This window comes from Sceloporus undulatus, chromosome 1, assembly GCF_019175285.1.
Source record: "Sceloporus undulatus isolate JIND9_A2432 ecotype Alabama chromosome 1, SceUnd_v1.1, whole genome shotgun sequence".
In the NCBI taxonomy this organism is placed as follows: domain Eukaryota; kingdom Metazoa; phylum Chordata; class Lepidosauria; order Squamata; family Phrynosomatidae; genus Sceloporus; species Sceloporus undulatus.
Window position 1 is genome coordinate 1,321,336 of NC_056522.1, and position 18,789 is coordinate 1,340,124.

The 18,789-nt window shown below is 46.7% G+C and overlaps 1 protein-coding gene across 7 annotated transcripts in view; it reads right to left on the reverse strand.

Moving 5' to 3' along the window:
* Positions 1-18,789, reverse strand: part of DNMT3A (DNA methyltransferase 3 alpha) — a 160,789-nt gene that overhangs the window by 60,232 nt on the left and 81,768 nt on the right. For all 7 annotated transcript variants that reach the window (XR_006101619.1, XM_042447177.1, XM_042447178.1 and 4 more), the window contains one exon: positions 15,075-15,221. Coding sequence is in view for 6 of the 7 variants with exons in the window: in XM_042447177.1 (XP_042303111.1) it covers positions 15,075-15,221 (147 nt within the window). In the remaining variant the exon portion in view is untranslated. The remainder of the gene's footprint in view (positions 1-15,074; positions 15,222-18,789) is intronic.

An 18,789-nucleotide genomic window follows, 5' to 3' on the forward strand; every position in this document is an offset into this window, starting at 1 on the left:
CCAAGCAGCAGAAGACACATGAACAGGTTGCACAATGTCAATATTTAGCAGAAGGGTGGTGTAGTGAGAGCTCTGTGTAGCTCCATGAGTGGTGTTATACCTCGCAAACCCTGAAGGCCCAGGATCCCGCTGTAGTCAGGGAGGGGAGGGCAAGGAGAGGGTTGATGGGGCAGAACTGCAACAGGAGAGAGGACCCAGGCGAGGCCCGGGAGGAAGGGCTGTGGACCTAGGGGATAAAAGGTGAGGGAGAGGAGAACGCGGGGAGAAGGGCGAGAGGCGGAAGAGATGGACGCAAAGAGGCAGTCGGGACAGGGATAGAGAAGGTACTGTAATTAGGAGTCCTGGACAAGAAAGACGTCCAGGGACTTGGCAAGAGAAGCCTGGTTTGTTAACAGTTGGGCCACTCCTAGGGGTAAAGCTGTTTGACCCTAAAGAGGAAGGAGACTTTAGGTATCTTCAAAGAGGAGAGTGGTGCCAAAAGGAGGAAGGAATGCTGCAAGGAGAGTGGTGGGATTCAATGGCCGAACAGTGGGAGAAGGATCTGAGGCTCGGCGAGAGAGACAAGGAAGAAACAGAAACTCTAGAGAAGTGGTCCAGTTGGAAGGAAGAGGTTGAAGAGGAATCTCAGTGAAGAAACTAGAGACTGACTTTGATTGTAAAGTTTATTTGGGTGATGGTGGGAACCTGTGAATTCTGTTAAGTAAAGTTCAAAGCATCTGTGAAGCGTGTTTGTGGCTTTGTGCCAACCACAGAGTTTGTTTGCAGCACACATGTGGCCAATATGTCGCAGGGTATGAGCACCTCGCCAACACCCGCCTAATCTTGAAAGTCAAACAGGCTCACACCTTCTTAGTACCTAGATAGGGGATTGCCAACAAGCACCAAGTGCTGTAGGCCAGTGCTACTCAAAATAGCAGCTGGGTCCCAATTCCTGGTAATTCGCCCAGCAATGTTCCAGGAAAGAAAGAATTGTAGTCAAGGGGCAGAAATAATGTGCCAGTCCCTGGCATAATAGGAAAAAATAACCATTTCCACTTGAGATAGCCAGAGAAGCACTGCTGTGGGTTACACTTCTGAAGAAAGCAATGGCAACCCCCTTCTGAGTAATCCTGGCCCAAGGAAACCCTGCGAAATTCAACAGGCAACTTGAAGGCACACCCACAATGTAGAACCCCAACCTGGATTCTAATCCTGGCCGCTGGTTTCACATCAGGAGCAGTCATCTGGACCCCTTGGCGAAGACAAGCACAGAGGACAAAGCCACACTAAGCCTAAGCCTGAGAGGCAGCCTGAATTCACCCCAGAGTCTTGGTCAGGGGCTGCTGGTTTGGCAAGAAGCCATGGCAAACTCCACCCCTCTTTGCCGCCCCAGCCATTACTATGAGATGCAAAGGCCGCTTGACTTGCCCCAAACAGGCCTGCAGGGACAGAGTGTTTCATAGCGCAGCAATGCATGCTGGGAGAAGGAAGGTCACCTTAGCTGCCACCTTATTTCAGGCCAAGATTTGTCCGTAACAACAGGCCTCTCCCATCAATCCCATTCTCTTCAACAAATACAACGATGCAATGCCAGGCATATGTGTAAGAAGGAAAAACAGACTGAAGTGGCATTCGGAGAGGGAGGGGGGATGCTAGAGTGGATGGGGGGGGGGTTTGCCAGAAGCCTCCAGATATTATGAGATGGACAGTGCTTTTGTCTGTCTCACATCTTGCAACTGGGTGGACCACTGGGGGGAACGCTGGACTGGAGAGAGGCATGGGGATCTTCCAAGGTTCTTAAACCACCTTGGGGATATAAATCAATTCAAATCAATCAAATTAACAGAAACAGAAGACAATTTGGGGATAGCAAAAGAAAGACTGTATGACATTTTAGGGATGGCTGTGCACATGCACTGCAGTGCAACTCAGTGTCAGCTTGTGCCTTTTGTAGAATCCCAGAGTTAGAAGGTACACCCAAGAGTCAAAGAATCATAGAGCTGGAAGAGAGCCCAAGAAGGGCCATCCAGTCCAACCCCATCCTGCCATGCAGGAACTCACAATCAAAGCACTCCCTGGGACAAATGGCCATCCAGCCTCTGTCTAAAGACCTCCAAGGAAGGAGACTCCACTACACTCCGAAGGAGGAGTGTGTTCCATTGTCAAACAGTCTTACTGTCAGGAAGTTCTTTGTAATGTTTAAGCGGAATCTCTTTCCCTGCAGTTTGCATCCATTGCTTCAGGGCCTATTCTCTGGAGCAGAAGAAAACAAGCTTGCTCCCTCCTCAATATAACATCCCCTCAAATACTTAAGCAGGGCTACCATATCACCTCTTAACCATTTATTCTCCAGGCTAAACTTACCCAGCTCCCTGAGTCTCTCTTCGTAGGCCTTCATGGTTTCCAAACCCTTCACCATTTTGGTGGCCCTCCTTTGGACACGCTCCGGTTTCTCAACATCCTTCTTGAATTGTTGGGCCCAGAACAGGACACAGGATTATTCCAGGCGGGGCCTGACCAGAGCAGAATAGAGTGGCACTATTACTTCCCTTGGTCTAGACCACTGGTCCCCAAGCTGTGCTCTTTAAGGGATTTTGGACTTCAGCTCCCAGAATATGGGCCAACATGGTTGAGACTTCTGGAAGTTAGTCCAAAATCTCTTAAAGGGCAGTTTGGGGACCACTGATTTAGATTCTATAGTTCTATTGTATTGGCCTTTTTAGCTGCTGCATCACACTGTTGACTCATGTTCAACTTATGGTCTACTAGGACTCCTAGATCCCTTTCACACGTATAAATCTGCTTAAGGTAGATGTCCCCCATCCTATATCTATGCATTTTTCCACCCTAAGTATATTGTCTACATCCATCAGAGTGAATTAGAGATGGCACCTTGCTGTAAAAGAGAAAGAACTGGCCTAGAGTGAGCTTTCTACTCCTCTCTTCCACTTCTCTTTTAGATTAATTTAGAAAGGATCAGGATATTGTTATCCAAGAATGTACTTCCTTAATAAATGTTGCTCCTGCTGAGGGCTCTAAATTTATTCCACTGCCTGCAATTTTTTCAAACACACTGTCCTAAGACAAGCTCCTCCGCTTTGACCTAAGTCCTTTCACTCCCGTAATAACCTCTCATGCACAAAACTGTGTGGGCTCAGGACTCAACTATTTCAAGGACTTCTTGTACCTCATCAGCCCAGTTTCAAAAATCAGACTCAAAAGCCTTGTTCCATGTGTCTCCCCAAAAGGAATGAAGCTGGTGGGCATGCAGGGCCTTTTCCATGGTGGCTCCATCCTTGTGGAATTCCCTTCCTCAGGATGTGTGCAGGGCTCCCTTCTGAGTTTCCGATGGCCCTGCATATTCCAGTCCACTTTTAAATCAGGGATAGGTAAAACACAGCCCTCTTGTTGTTAAGTGAACTACAGTTCCCATCAGCCTTGGTTAGCATAGCAAAGAATGCTTGAAACTACACTTCAGCAGCATCTGTTGTGCCATACTTTGACCACCAGATCTAAAAGACCAAACAACCCAGCTTTATATATTCAATTGGAATTCGCCGTTGTTGCTTTTTAAATATATTCTTCTGCTATTTCAATTGCATTATTTTATTGTTTTAAAAACTTTGCCCATGAAACCCCTTCAGGAGGCATTCTCTCAAAAGATGATGTAGGCTGTCAGATAAACAAAGAACAACCTCTGAGGAGATAAGGCCAAAAGAGGGGTTTCTTTTATGGAGTCTGATGAATAAGCAGAGGTGCGAACCAGCGGCGGCAGGAGGATGGGAGCCAAACGCAAGGCCTGGCAAACGGCTTTTCCCAAAGGCTGGAGGGGAGCTGCAGTGCGCTGGTGCCTCTCCTGCAGAGGTCCAATTTTAGCTCTGCCTGAGGACAAAAGCCCAGCAGCTGGAATCAGGTGAACACTGGGCATAAACAGCAACCATTAACGCCAAGTGCACAGTCACTGCTTGGCTGAGGATAGAGAGATGGAGGAGGGAAGCGTGTGTGTTTGTGTGTGTGTGTGTCTGCTGGACAGTTTGCGCAACCTCCTGCAAACATTGTTTTCAAAACAGCCACACACATTTTAAGGTGCAGTGATGTACTCTGTCTAGAATCCTATTGGTGTGAACACTACAGACTCATTGTGCAACACCTGCAGTGTGAACGACTGTGAAATAGTGCAATCCAGTACAACATCAGCAAAGTGTAACATGCCAACGTAGGGTAACACTGACACATTACAATGTTGGCAGACCATAATGCCAAGCATACAACTTAACATGATCAGAGCAAAACTCCAACGTGGCTATACTGCCTTATGTTTATATCATGTCACCCCTGAACAGGCTCCCAGATGCAATCCACTGAGGCTTCCTAAGACACCACTTGGGTTTAATGCCAGTGCTATATAAACTGATGGTCTATGAGCTGGGTACTGGTCCACAAGCCACCACCTGCCAGTCCCTGCAGAGATCCCAGCAAAAAAAGGAAATAACTGCAGCCAACGGGCAGAAATCTGATACTGGTCCTAGGAGCATTGGGGGAAAGGGTCAATTTTCTCTCATCAGCAGCACTATCAGATGGTCTGGGAAGCCTGGCCTTTCGAAGGACGCTCCTCTCTGCACACACTGGCTTGCACTGCTCTCACATCTCCTCCTGAGAAGGCACAGCTTGCAACAGTCAAGAGCCCAGTCTTCGCTTCTCCATGCTGAAAGTACCTAATGCCCTGAAATGTTCATCAGAGGGCTTGTTTCAGAAACCTTACCATCTCCTACAGCAGGGGTAGGCAACCTGCGGCCCGCGGGCCGGATGTGGCCCGGCGAGGCCTTGGGACCGGCCCCAGCCCGGTCCTGCCGCCAATTGCCGCCAGGGCCTTTGGGGGGGCAATTGTCTATGGAAGCCTCAGAAACATGCATTTATATTAACTTTTTTTTAAATCAGCAAATTTTTTCACGTGTCCTCCATTTTTTTAAAAAAAGTGTCTTCCATTTGAAAATGTTGTCCTACATTTGTCCTGGTTTATTTATATAGTTAATTTTTTTAAAAAAATTATTTAATTATTTATTTTTTGGCTTCGGCCCCCCAGTTGTCTGAGGGACAGCAACCCGGCCCCTGGCTCAAAAAGAGTGCCTAGCCCTGTCCTACAGGTTGGGTGATATAGTTGGTGCCTCAATGCATGTCTGTGGACTGGGTGCAAGTTCTCCTGCTAGTGGAGTTAGCAAATATTCCCCTCAACTCCTTCAAAGTTCAAGGAAAAAGACACCAGGTTTTCTGCTGTCTGTATGTCTATCCCTGCTGGAAAATGTATGGGCATCCACACACAAGGAGAAAGCTAAAGATTTCCAAGTGAGCACACACTAGCACCTTGGCTCAAGCATGCAGATCTTTCTCCTGGGCAAATTATGAACCTGCAAGTGATCTGCTCTCCACAATGTACCAGCACGGGATCCCTTGCCCATTTTTGGTTTCAGGTAGGCAGGAGAAATAGCATGAAGATTCAAAAGGAACATCTGCACAAGTCACACCCCTGGTCCTGCCTATCCCAGTGTCACCAAGGGCAAAAACAAATGTCCAGGCCCCTGAAACGGACATCCCATGCAACCCCAGGGCCAAACTTGGCTGAGGCGAGATCTGATATGGTATCTCTGCCCCTTCATGGGTCAAAATGATCAGGTAGCAAGTGATAGGAAGACACCAACATCACCACAGGAGACTGACAGCACTGTGGACCAATCAGAGGAGAGACAATACTGAGCTAGATGGACTAAGTGTAGAATCATAGAATCCTAGAGTTGGAAGAGACCCCAAGGGCCCTGTTCCAGTCCAACCCCATTCTGCCATGCAGAAACTCTCAATCAAAGCATCCCCTGTGAGAGATGGCCATCCATCCTCTGTTTAAAGACTTCTAAAGAAGGAGACTCCACCACAATCTCTGAGAAAGGAGTGTGTTCCTCTGTCAAACAGCCCTTACTCTCAGGAAGATCCTCCTAATGTTGAGCTGGAATCTCTTTTCCTGCAGCTTGCATCCATTGCTCCATTGTCTCCTGTTCTCTGGAGCAGTAGAAAACCATTTTCCTCCCTCCTCCATATGACATCCCTTCAAATACTTAAACTGGGCTATCATATCACCTCTTCACCTTCTCTTCTCCAGGCTAAACACACTCAGCTCCCTAAGTCGTTCCTCATAGGGCTTCATGGTTTCCAGGTCCTTCACCATTTTAGTCACACACCCCCCCCCTTTGGAAACTCCAATTTCTCAATGTCGCATTGTTGACCCAAGTTCAACTTGTGGTCTACTTGGATTCCTGGATCCCCTTCACATGTACAGCGCACCTGTGTCATACGCGGGCGCACCTTACGCGGCTTGAGCATACGTGTTCAAGCCACGGGGCACACGCGGGGCAGAACGTCCCATTCAATTGAATGGCCGCACACGCCCGTTGCGCCCCGCCGCGCACAAGCCCCATTGTTTACAATGGGGCTTGAGCATAGGCAGAATTCGCCTTACGCGGCGGGATCCGGAACGGATCCCTACGTAAGGCGAGGGCCCACTGTAGTTTCATTCAGCCAGGTGACACCCATCCTATATCTGTGCATTTCATTATTTCTGCCTTAAGTGCAGTACCTAATATTTCTCCGTGTTGGAATTCATTTTTTTAGCTGTGGCTCAACTTTCTTGTCCATTCAGGTTATTTTGAATGTTGATCCTATTCTCTGGAGTATTAGCTATTCCTCCTAATTTGGTGTCATCTACAAATTTTATAAGTATGTCCCCAATTCTGTCGTCCAAGTCACTGATAAAGATGTTGAATAGCCCTTGGCCCAGGACAGAGCCCCACTGGACACTTCTCTCCAGGATGAAAAGGAGCCATTGTTGAGCCCCCTTTGGCTTTGGCCAGTCAACCAATGACAAATCCATGTAACAGTTGCCTTGTCTAGCCCACATTTTAGAAGCTTGTTTGCAAGGATGTCATGGGAAACCTTGTCAAAGGCCTTACTGAAATCAAGATCTACTATATCCACAGCATTCCCTTCATCTAATAAGCTGGTAATTTTATCAAAGAAAGATTAGATTTGTCTGGCATGACTTCTTTCTCTGATTCCCAAGTTGACTTTTTGTGATGATGGCATTGCCTTCTAGATGTTCACAGACTCTCTGTTTAATGATCTGCTCCAGAATCTTTCCTGGGATTGATCTCAGACTAACTGGAGGATAATTGTTGGGATCCTCTTCTTCCCCTTTTTGAAGATGGGGACGTTTGCCCTCCTCCAGTCGGCTGGGATTTCTCCTGTTCTCCAGGAGTTCCCAAAGATTATTATTGCCAATGGCTCAGATAATTACATTTTCCATCTCTTTTAATATCCTTGAATGTAGTTCATCTGGTCCTGGAGACTTAAATTCATTTAGATTAACCAGATATTCCTGTACTATCTCTTTACTTATTCTGTGCTGAATTCCCCCTATTTTGTCCTCTGCTCCATTTTCCTCAGGTTGAGCATCCTTTTCCTTTTCTGAGAAGACTGAAGCAAAAAAGGTGTTGAGAAAACCTTGCCAGTTTGTGCATCAAGAGCCTTGCCAGACCTCTGTTGTAACCAGAAGTCAGAGAATCCCAGAGAAGGGATCTCAAGAGTCTGTTGGGGTGTGGCATGCGCAACCAGAATCCAACAACCAGTTCCCTCCTTCCTGGCTTGAACGAAATGCAGCCGAAACAATCTGCGACTTGACTCCCTGCTTTTTCTTCTTCTCTGCACCACCATGTCTCTGCAAGGCTGGACAGAAGCGTTGAAGATGCCGCGTGGAACCACAGCGATAGCACTTCCTTACAGCAAATACGCCTTCTCCGCTGTTTGCCTCACTATTACGCTGAGACTGAGCCGAAGAATTCTTGAAATGCTTCTTTAGTGAAGTTGCCTGCTCCGCTCGGCGTTCCTTCCTTTTTGCTTCTTCCTCTAACAGACGACCGGTAAGGTAGTGCATTGTCAAGTCTTGTTCTGGAAGAACCTCCAGACTTTGGGAAAAATTGTCCCAGGAATCATCAAGGGAACTCAAAACAATAAACACTTTGTCACTTTCTTCAAAAAATCTGCCTCTCTCCGACAACTCAACAAAAAGCTGCTGCATATGCTGCAAATGCTGCAAAACATCCCCTTCTGGCTCCAGACGTGCTCTGTAGAGCTTCCTAGACAGGGCCATCTTGGAAGTAGCAGTGGTGCGAATATGGATTCCTCGCAAAGCCTCCCAACACTCCTTTGCAGTCTGCAAGTGTCTTATATGGTTGAGCTGGCTCTCTTCTACTCCCAAAACAATCCAGGAGTGAGCCTTTTGGGCAGCTTTCCTCTGACCTCTGCCAGGCTGTGCTGGGGGATTTTCAACAGCTTCCCATAAACCTTCTTTAACAGGAAAAAAACTGCATCTTCACAGACCAAGTCAAATAATTATGGTCATTGAGTCTTTCAAGTGGTAGACCACCAATCACTGTACTGGCCATGGCTGCTGATCTTCAACACCTTTATCCAAAAAACAAATATCAGGTGCTCAGCAAGCCCTTTTGCTTCTTGTCTGCCCAACAAAAATGAAAAAACTGCAGACTCTTCAGACTTCTAATTTCCTCCAAATTACAACACCGCCATGGTGGCGCTCTGGGCCCATAACCATTGTTGGGGTGTGAGTATAATAGCAAAAAATGACAGCAGAGGTTTGAGGAAATTTAACAAAACTTTACTTAACAGAAGTCTCAAAAACTGAAGCAAAACAATATGAATGGCATAGTACAAAATCCTGATAGCAGCATGCATACATTACCATGAGGACAGCATGGAGAGCAGGATTCAATGAATGCTCCCAAGACCCAGTAGATACACCAGGCAATTATACCTTTCTAATTAATTAATGCAATCACCTGGTCTACTTAGCTCATTACCATGGTCTACACCTGTCTGCTCACTAGATTCTCATCCAGTCACAACTTAGTACCTGGACAGAGTCACCCAGTCCAACCATCATAGCACTCTCCAGGAAAGAGAAACTAAGTGACTGCATCCATGCTGTCTTCCACCTTTGCCTGGTTGCCTAAGGCACAGGAGAGCTGGTCTGCAGGTTCACACCTGGGAAATGATTCCATTTCCTCCTCTTCCCCCCCGGAACCTACCTGAGAAATCTGCAAAGTCCTTCTTGCAAAGATTACCTCTGCTTTGGGGAACTGGTGCAGGCAGGTCTTCTTGCAGAAGAAAACAGCCTGACACCATAAGATTTTGGGATTGCAGGGAAGGAATCAAAAAGGGCTGGGAATGGGCCCCACCCCACTGAAGTGATCTCTATCGCAAGCCACTACTCAGGGGTCCAACTGACTCAAACTGCCAGGCCCCAAATTAGAAAAGACATCACCTACACCAAACATAAACTAAATTTATGGTGCACACCTTAAGTTTTAAATCATGCCACAAATGTCTGGACTACAGAACTTTGATTTTTCCCCCCTTCCTTCTTTGCCTTAGAATTTTGACGCAGTTGGAAAAGTAGGGAGGAGGAAACATACCAGCTCTGCAACAGCAGAGAGGAAGACCAACTGGAAATTTTTAAATTGTACTGTTTTAAATTTGTTGGTAGCTGCCCTGAGCCCCTATACTGGGAGGAAGGCGGGATATAAGTAAATATTAACATTAACAACAGCAACAACAACAACAACAACAACAGGAAAGCAACTGATGGGTTGCATTTAAGTGCACACCAAGAGAAGACTTAGCCCACTGCTGGGTACCCAAAAGCCTCCCCTTCTCACCCTGCATCTTGCAGAACACTCTATTTATAACAATTTAACAATAATTGTTTGTGAATAGTTCAGAGGCCCTTTCACCCAACACCCTTATAATAAATATCATAAATAAATAAAATTTTAATTTCTATCCCGCTTTTTGCCAGGCAATCAAAGCGGCGTACAACCTAAAGTACATCCATATATACATAGTACCCCCCTTAAAACAAGATTAAACAATATAAGATTAAAACTAACATGCTAATATCCAATTAATCCAAACACTAACCATGGGTAGAATTTGATAAATGGGAAGTCTTATTTGTGGCCGAGTATTTTATTCCAGGAAGGCCTGCCGGAAGAGATCCATCTTAATGGCTTTTTTGAAGGTCTCTAGATTGGTAATTTGGTGGATCTCATCCGGCAGGCCATTCCATAAATTGGGAGCAGCTGCAGAAAATGTCCTCTGGGAGGTCACTGTCAACCTGGTCTTTAAGGGCTGTAGTAGAGTCTTCCCAGAGCACCTGAATATATGGAAGCAGGAGATCCTTTAGATAGGTTGGGCCCAAGCCATGTAGGGCTTTAAAGGTGATACCAACACCTTGTGCTGTGCCCAGAAACTAACAGGCAGCCAGTGGAGTGACTTCAAAATTGGTGTTATATGGTCACTCCTTGCTGTTCCTGTGACCAACCTGGCTGCCATATTCTGTACCAACTGGAGTTTCCGGTCTAGGCACATGGGTAGCCCCATGTAGAACGCATTGCAAAAATCAAGTCTTGAGGTTACCAGCGCATGTACTATAGTTTCGAGGTCACCCTGTTCCAGGAAAGGGCGCATCTGGCGTATCAGCCGAAGCTGATAACAAGTGCTCTTGACCGTCGCATTCACCTGATTCCTCATCTGAAGCGACGGATCAAGAAGAATCCCCAGCCTGCAAACACAGTCCTTCGAGGAGAGTGTGAGCCCCTCTAGGACTGGAGGTTGCAGCCCAATACCTGGTTAGGGGGCCCCTATCCTAAATACCTCCATTTTGTCTGGATTCAACTTGAGCTTGTTTTCCCTCATCCAATCCATTACTGCCTGAAGACACTGGTTGAGGGGAGAGATGCCATCTGTCGTTGTCGCTGATGACCAGGACATGCAGAAATATATTTGGGTGTCATCAGCATACTGATAACACCCAGCCCCATATCCACAGGTGATTCCTCCCAGCGGCTTCATATAAATGTTAAATAGCATCAGGGACAGGATGGCACCTTGAGGGACACCACAATTAACTGCCATGCCTCCATCCTGTGGGATTTGTGGTTTTGTGAGGGACTTTGAATTCTCAGCCCAATGGCACTAGTCTTTCTCTGTACTACTAACCCCAGAGGGAATAGAGAATTTGCCTTTGCTAGTGGCTTTCCATGGCTGAGTGGGGATTCGAACCCTGGTCTCCAGAGTCCTAGTCACTTGTGTGATCTTGGGTAAGTCATACTCTCTCAGCCTCAGAGGAAGGGAAAGGCAAACCCTCTGTGAACAAACCTTGTCAAGAAAACCCTGAGAGAGGTTCACCTTAGGGTTGTCATAAGTCAGAAACAATTAGAAGGCACCAAACAACAACAACAACAACAACAACAACAACAACAACAACAACAACTCTAATGTCATTAGGAGGTGAGGCCTTTGCATTCTTCACTTCCCAGCTTTTGGGGGTGGGCTGGGGAGGTCATGCTAACTGGTTTCTTCAGGTGGCAATGGGGGATAAGTCTGAGCTGAGCCCACTCCACCAAGTGCTGGGTACTGAGCTTTGGGCATGCCATAAATTAGAAACAAATAGAAGGCACCCGGGCACTGGCTCAGGACCACAGTTCACTCAGGAAAGGGGCCAGAGAAGGGTTTGAGGCTGCACCTCATCAACACAGACAGACATTATGTTTGTGCACATGCGTACAATGGGGCAGCAAAGGGAACAGGTGCCACTCCTCTGGCCAGCAAGCAAGGCAGAACCTGGCTTTGACTAGGGTTGACAAGTCAGGACTATTGCAGGCCCTGAGATTTCAAGGCTAAGACCTGGGACCTGGGAGCAGATCATGGGATGTCACAGTGGCAGGCCCTTGTGATGTCCTTATGCACGATTCATCAAACACCCACTATAGCTGCACAGAGTATGTCATTCAAATTAAAAAAAAAAATAAAGTGAGACAAATAAGAAACATACACGCACTCCACTAAAGGCAGCACTCTTGCTGTGAGATTCCTCCTCCTTACCCTGGGGTCAGAAGAAGAAGGACCAAGCCCTGAGTCCTGGGAACCCATCTGCCATAGAGGCTCTCTGTTCCATTTCATTTCCTTTCTTTATTTCATTTGTAAACCCGCCCCAACTTCCCCAAAAATAGGACCCAAGGTAGAGGTACTTAGCCTTGAGGTCTCCTAACCACAGAGGAGGACAAGGCACCATAAAATGTATGGCCATCCAAGAAAAATATACAACATGACCAAATAAAAGCTAATATAAATATAAATTCATGCTTCTTAGTCATGCCCAAAATGGAGGGCATTTTGGAATTCCTCCTGCACAGAAGGGGACATGTCCTGGAAAAGGAGGACGTCTCGTCACCCAGCCTGAGAACCGAAAGCCCTGCTGTTGCTCAGATGGGCTTCTCCCCAGCAGTTTGGCAGAGATCAAATTCAAGCTTGTAATCTGCAAAATTGTTGTGGGGTGGAGGGAGATCAGAGTATGAACTCATTCCATTGTCAACTGGATGGGGAATTCCTTATAGCCAAGGGCTGGGTTTAACTGCTTTCAGAGGAACCAGCAGGTGTGAAGGACAGAGAAAACATTAAACAAGTCAACCTGGTGTGTGTTTTAAAATAACTTAGGTCCTTCATCAAGAAAGACTGAAGTAGATTTACACAATTTATCAATATTTGCAGGCATCTGCTTGTGTTTCATCACCTCCTCTGGCAATTTTTTGGGGTGCTGGTGCAGAGATGAGACAAACTGACAGGATTGTATTTAATGGGGGGGTGTCAAAATGAAGGCAACACCCTCCAAATAGGATTCTGTCTCCCCAGATGTATTTTTCCTTCAATTGCCAAATTTCTAACGTTGCAGAGAGTGGGACGCGGAAAATCATTCATGCCAAGAACTCTAATATATATATATATATATATATGCTACGTCGAGACTCCCTTGTTCCCATTGCCTACCCCCTTTTCTTTGGATGCTTAAACTGAATTTCTGGAAACATAATTTAAGTTTTCAGTTGCTGCAATGCTAGAAATTTGGGGGCTGAAGGAAAATTTCTTTAGGGGGACAGAATTCTGATTTGGGAAGGCAATGCCTTCTTTTTGCACACACACACCACAGCCTGGAAATATCTTGTCCCCACCTCCAGCTCAGGTTCCCTCCATTTTGGCTTCTCTCTCCATAGAATCATGGAATCCTAGAGTTGGAAGAGATCCCAAGAAGGGCCCCGATCCAGTCCAACCCCCTTCTGCCATGCAGGAACTCACAATAATTCTCTGCTTAAAGACTTCCATCTACCAAGCCTACCTTTGCTGGTTTTTAGAGGGCAAGACATTTGCCTCTTAAAAAACTGAAAGGGGATAAGGGCTCTGGCTTTTTCAAAAACACTCACCATTTCCCACTCAGAGAACATAAAGAGCCCCCATCCCCATTTCTTCCAGCCTGGCCAGGAAAGGGTCTTAGTTTTGAGGAGGGGTGGTGGTGGGTGGGTGTTACTCCTTCCATGGTCCACATGGCCAGCTCCTTGTGGTGAATAGAAGCACAAAAATTGGGAGGGGGGGCTTTAAAAGAATGCCTGCACTCCACATTTCTTCCCCCCAAACTGAAGGATCCAACTGGAAATGCAGGGTTCTGTTTGCATTTTACCAAAGCCAGCCAAACCTGGATTCCCATCATCCACCTCACCATGGCTAGAGTTTAGGCGAGGGGTGGGGCAGTGACCACTGGTGGCTCCCGTATCAGTGGAAGGTGGTGAATCTACTCTGACTTTTAGTGTGAACTTTAAAGGGGCTGTCCCTACTTCAGGGACAAAGGTTTATTTGTCATCCTTAACCCTGAATGGGAAACCACAATTCCTCAGTCTTTTGTTGGTTAAAACCTTCCATATATTTGTTTTAGTATATGTAATTTAGTCATTTAGTCATTTTAGTATATATAATTTAGTAATTTTAATAAGATAGACCTGCAGTTTAGTGCGATAACAAATATACAGATATATAGAGACGTAGGATATTTGTGTTGTTGTTAACGTTATTTATGTTGTTGTAATAAAAATATTGAAAAAACGAAAAAACCTGAATGGACATAACAGCTCTTATTCAATGGGATAGCTTCTTTAAAGTTCACACCAAAGGCTGGAGTGCATTCCCTGACCCACTCATGCAGCACTCACCAATCACCCACTGACCTTCTTCACCCGCCAGCTGTACCCTCTGGGGTGACGGGCATCACCAGTCCCTTCCGAAAGACACCCGCCAAAAGACAACCGTTCATGTTTTCGTCACTGAGCGCACAGGAGCAATGCTACCCAGACCTGACCCAACTGTGCAGGATGGACCCACCTCCACCGCCACACTTCGCTCTCGCCTCGCAAAGACATCCTCCACAATTTCCACCCACAGCCATGCTACCTTCTACCTTCCCAGGAACGCTCTCTTGGTCCATGCAGAATGGCAGAAACTGTGATCTAGGGAAGGGCAAAAATGACTTCCTGTATCAGACCAGAAGCTCCTTCTCCAAGCAGCTTTTGGCAACCATATCTCTGTGTTGATCCCTCATCCTCCTTCTCGCTTGACTACAATTCCCAGTGTCCACTGCACACACACACACAGCCCCAAAAAGTGGACTGACAGCCTCCCCTGCATCAGGCCGGAAAACATGGAGAGTATGACTCGGTCTTGCAAAATTGGTACTCATTTGGCAGTCAAATTTGTGCCTTCCCAGAAGCCCTCCAGAGTTCACAAACCAATGTTAACCCACTTGAGTCTCCCTAGAGAAGAGGGGATAGATGCATTGTGCCCTCCTTCTTTTTCTTATTATTATACTGCAGTTCCCTCAACATGGAATCAGAGAAACTGTCACTGAGGAAGAACCTAAATGGCTTCCCTCACTGAGCTGGACGTTTCCTCTCCAGGAAATATGGCAGTTTATGGTATGATAAAAACAGTTACTGCTATGTTATTATTATTACTCAGAGAGAGAATGCAGAGGTGAGCCCAGGCAGCAACCCAAGGCCTGGTGATGGCTGGGATGGGATACCAGGACCCTCTACCAGCCTCCCCACAACTCCCAGCTCCCCTCCTGAAGAGGTCTGCCTTGGCGGCCCCCTCACCTCCCTCTTCCACCGGGCCAGCCACTCGTCCCGCTTCCGCTTGCTGATGTAGTAGGGGTCCCCGGCCTGGAAGGTCAGGCGGGGCATCGGCCGGGGGCGAAGGCTCGACTCGCAGCCCAGACCGCCACGCAGGCGTCCGCGGGATCCCTGCAGGCAGAGAGAGGAGAAAGAGAGGGTGGGTGAGGAATAGGAGGGCTGGAGGGCCAGGCGTCTCCACCGCTGTGGCAAGGAGGAGGCCAGTTTTGCCAGAGAGAAGTCAGACTTCACCTAAGAGGAGCAAAATTGGGCGCATTGCCTTACGTTCGGCTCCTTCCTCAAAGAGGATTGTACAAAACTATGACTCCCCATGTGAGCCTACCCAGACTCTAAGATTTCTCTCTGTCTCACTACCTTCCCAGTCACTTGGTGGAAACATGGGAGCCAGGCCTTCTTGGTGCCTGCTCTCATGCTTTAGAGCGAGGATGGCCCCCTCCTTGCAGTCCTTCTTCTGGCAACTGAAAAAGTTTATATTTCCAACAGGCTTTAAGAAATGGTTTAACTAGATTGTAAACTGTCTTGCCATAACTTGACAGGCTGGTTTAATACATTTTTGGTCTCTCTGTTTCAAAGTGTTATGAAACTGTTCAAAGTGACTATACTGTGGGCTGACTTGAGCTCATTGGATATAGGTGGAAAAACTGATTTAAAATGACACAGAATGACACAGAATTTCCTGCTAGAGAGTCCTCATCCATGTCCCTGAATTACAGCCCCAGAAAAGCTCCCTAGCAGGGAATTCCGCATTCTCTATCACTAAACAATAAATCCCAGGGTTCCACAGGACATGGTGTGATGGCAGTTAAAGTGGGATGAAAGTGCTGTAAAGTATGCATGCCTGGATATACCCCTGAAGTAGCTTAGTGCCTGAAGCCAAACAACACAGTCCCATGTTCAAATTTCACCACTGGAGATGGGTTCCTCAGGTGGTGACATGCGCCTGTGCTTTCAGCTTAGGGCCTCTTCAAACACAGAAACAATAACATCAGGTTGGTTCTTCCAGGGCCCCTTTCACACTCTGTAATTATAACACTATTATTCCTCTTTAACTGCCATGGCAGCATCTTATGGAATCTTTTGATTTGTAGTTTGCTGAGGCACTGGAGGTCTCTGCTGAGAATTCCAAATGCCCTTCCAAACTTCAAATCCCAGGTTAAATTGGAATCATCTGTCTGTCTGTCAGGGAGGGAGGAAGACTGCATTTCTTTCTTTCTTTCCCTAAAGATAAAGTTGGATCCCTGATTCACCAGGCCTGGTCTTCTTCCTTCTCCCAGAGTTACAGGGAATGGGAGTCCCCTGACAGTGTAGTAAGTGTTGTGTAGTGTGAAAGAGGGGGAAACATGACACTCTCTGTTTCAAATGTCCCACCACCCTACAAGGAAAGGTTGCTGGGTACACATGGCAGAGTCTCCTCTGCAATGGCACTCCTGTCAAGGAACCAATCCCATCCTGTAGCTTGGATGCAATGGATGCAAGCTCCAGGAAAAGAGATTCCACCTCAACATTAGGAGGATCTTCCTGAGAGTAAGGGCTGTTCGACAGTGGAACAAACTCCCTTGGAGTGTAGTGGAGTCTCCTTCCTTAGAGGTCTTCAAATGGAGGCTGGATGGCCATCTGTCGGGGATGCTTTGACCTGGATTTCCTGCATGGCAGAATGGGGTTGGGCTGGATGGCCCTTGGGGTCTCTTCCAACCCTATGATTCTGTGATTCTATCCAAGGCAACTAAGACTGTATTTTTTCACAAAGCCTTGGGTCCATAAACCCAGGGGCTGGCTGCTCTCACTCTAAGTTCATTAGCCTCTTTTTCAAAAGTCTTTTACTGATATATTTAATGTCGTAAATGTTTTTTATCTTTTGTACATTGCCTTGGGGGCTCTGGTGTCAAGAGGTGAACGATATATGGTTCAAATAAACGGATATTGTTTTCTGAAAGTATCCAAACACTTTTCTGCTGGGTAGGGGTGGGGTTCTTTGACTTTATTATCTGCCCACTCTGTGAGAATGCATCTACATTGTAGAGATAATGCAGTATGACACTACTTTAACTGCCATGGCTCCATCCGACAGAATCCTAGGATTTGAAGTTTGGTGAGATAACAGCACTCTTTGGCAGAGAAGGCTAGAGACCTTGAAAAACCTACAAATCTTAGGAATCCATAGGATGGAACTACAGCACTTAAGTATGGTGTCAAACTGCATTATGTCTACAGTGTAGATGTACAGTGTAGACTCAGGCCTCTCCCTATTTCACAGTTAACTGGCTTAGACTTAAGGAATGGGTGCCTAAATGCCTTTCCCAACTCACAGGGAGTGTCAATGTGCAGACTGTGACTCCAGACCAAGTGAGAAGAGACATCACATATCAAGTCATTCCCAAAAGTCCATATGGTTTTTCTGGTTTCTATGACAGAGGGTGAAGGCCAGCCAATCAGAAGCAACATGGTTGACTGGCAGGGGGTGAGGCTCAAGAGCAAATGAAGGCTTCACTCAGGTCCACTCCCAGCCCATATATGCTGCTTTTTGTCAGCTTAGGTCCACCTCACCGCTATCCACCATTTCTCAGCTTTGGGGTTTTTCTACAGATGATTGTGCATCACAGTTCTGAGCAATGTTGGCATGGAGGTCAGGCAGAGCTTGGGCCCAGAGCCTATGTGTCCATGTTAACTTGTATGAGGGGAGGTGTCTCCTCAAGGTACTTTGTGGGTGTAGGCAACTAGGTCATGCCCCACATAGCTGGTTCTGGTTCACTCCTAGGTGGTAAGGGAATGCACACCCGAGGAGATTCCCACATCCGTCATCCCATGCCTTCCTGAAGGCAGCAACAGGTTGCAGCTGGCTGGCAGGCAGTTTGACGGATGCCTGGATCTTGGCTCATGCTGCAGACAAAAATGTAGCTATGGGAAGGGGCAAAATGAAAGCACTCCATCCCCCTTAAATAAGAATTCTGCCCCCCTCCATGAAAATTTCCTTCAGTCTTCAAATTTCTAGTACAGTGGTCCCTCCACATTGGCTGGGGTTAGAGGTGAAGGAACCCATGAATGTGGAAAAACTGCAACTAAAAATAATGCTATTATTTTTATCTAAAAGAACACCTCTCTAGGAATTTGCAGGTTCTCCAGAGCAACTCTATGGCCTACATCTGCCAGAAGTGGATCATAGAATCATGCTGGAGGACCTACAAATGCCCAGAGAAGTGTTTTCTCCAGGAAGTTCTAGGTTCTCCAACACAACTCTATGGTCAACTTCTGGCAGAGTTGTGCTGGAGGACCTAGAGATTCCTAGAGAGGACATATTGATCAAAAACACAAATAATCAAAACCGCAAAAGTCAAAGCCTGAATGCGGAGGGACAACTGTATTGCTGTAACCTAAAAAAGTCAGCTGAGCCTTTAGAAACATATTTTAGGCACCCAAAGAAAAGGGGCAGGCACAGCCAGCAATATGTCGTGGTTGGAATGTTGGACTAGGATTCCAGAGATCAGGGTTCAATTCCTCGCTTGGCCATGAAACGCACTGGGTGACTTTGGGCAAGTCGCACACTCTCAGCCTCAGAAGAAGGCAATGGCAAACCTCTTCTGAACAAATCTTGCCAAGAAAGCCCCCCTGATAGCTTTGACTTAAGATCGCATTAAATCAGAAATGAGTTGAAGGCACACAACAACAACAACAACAACAACAG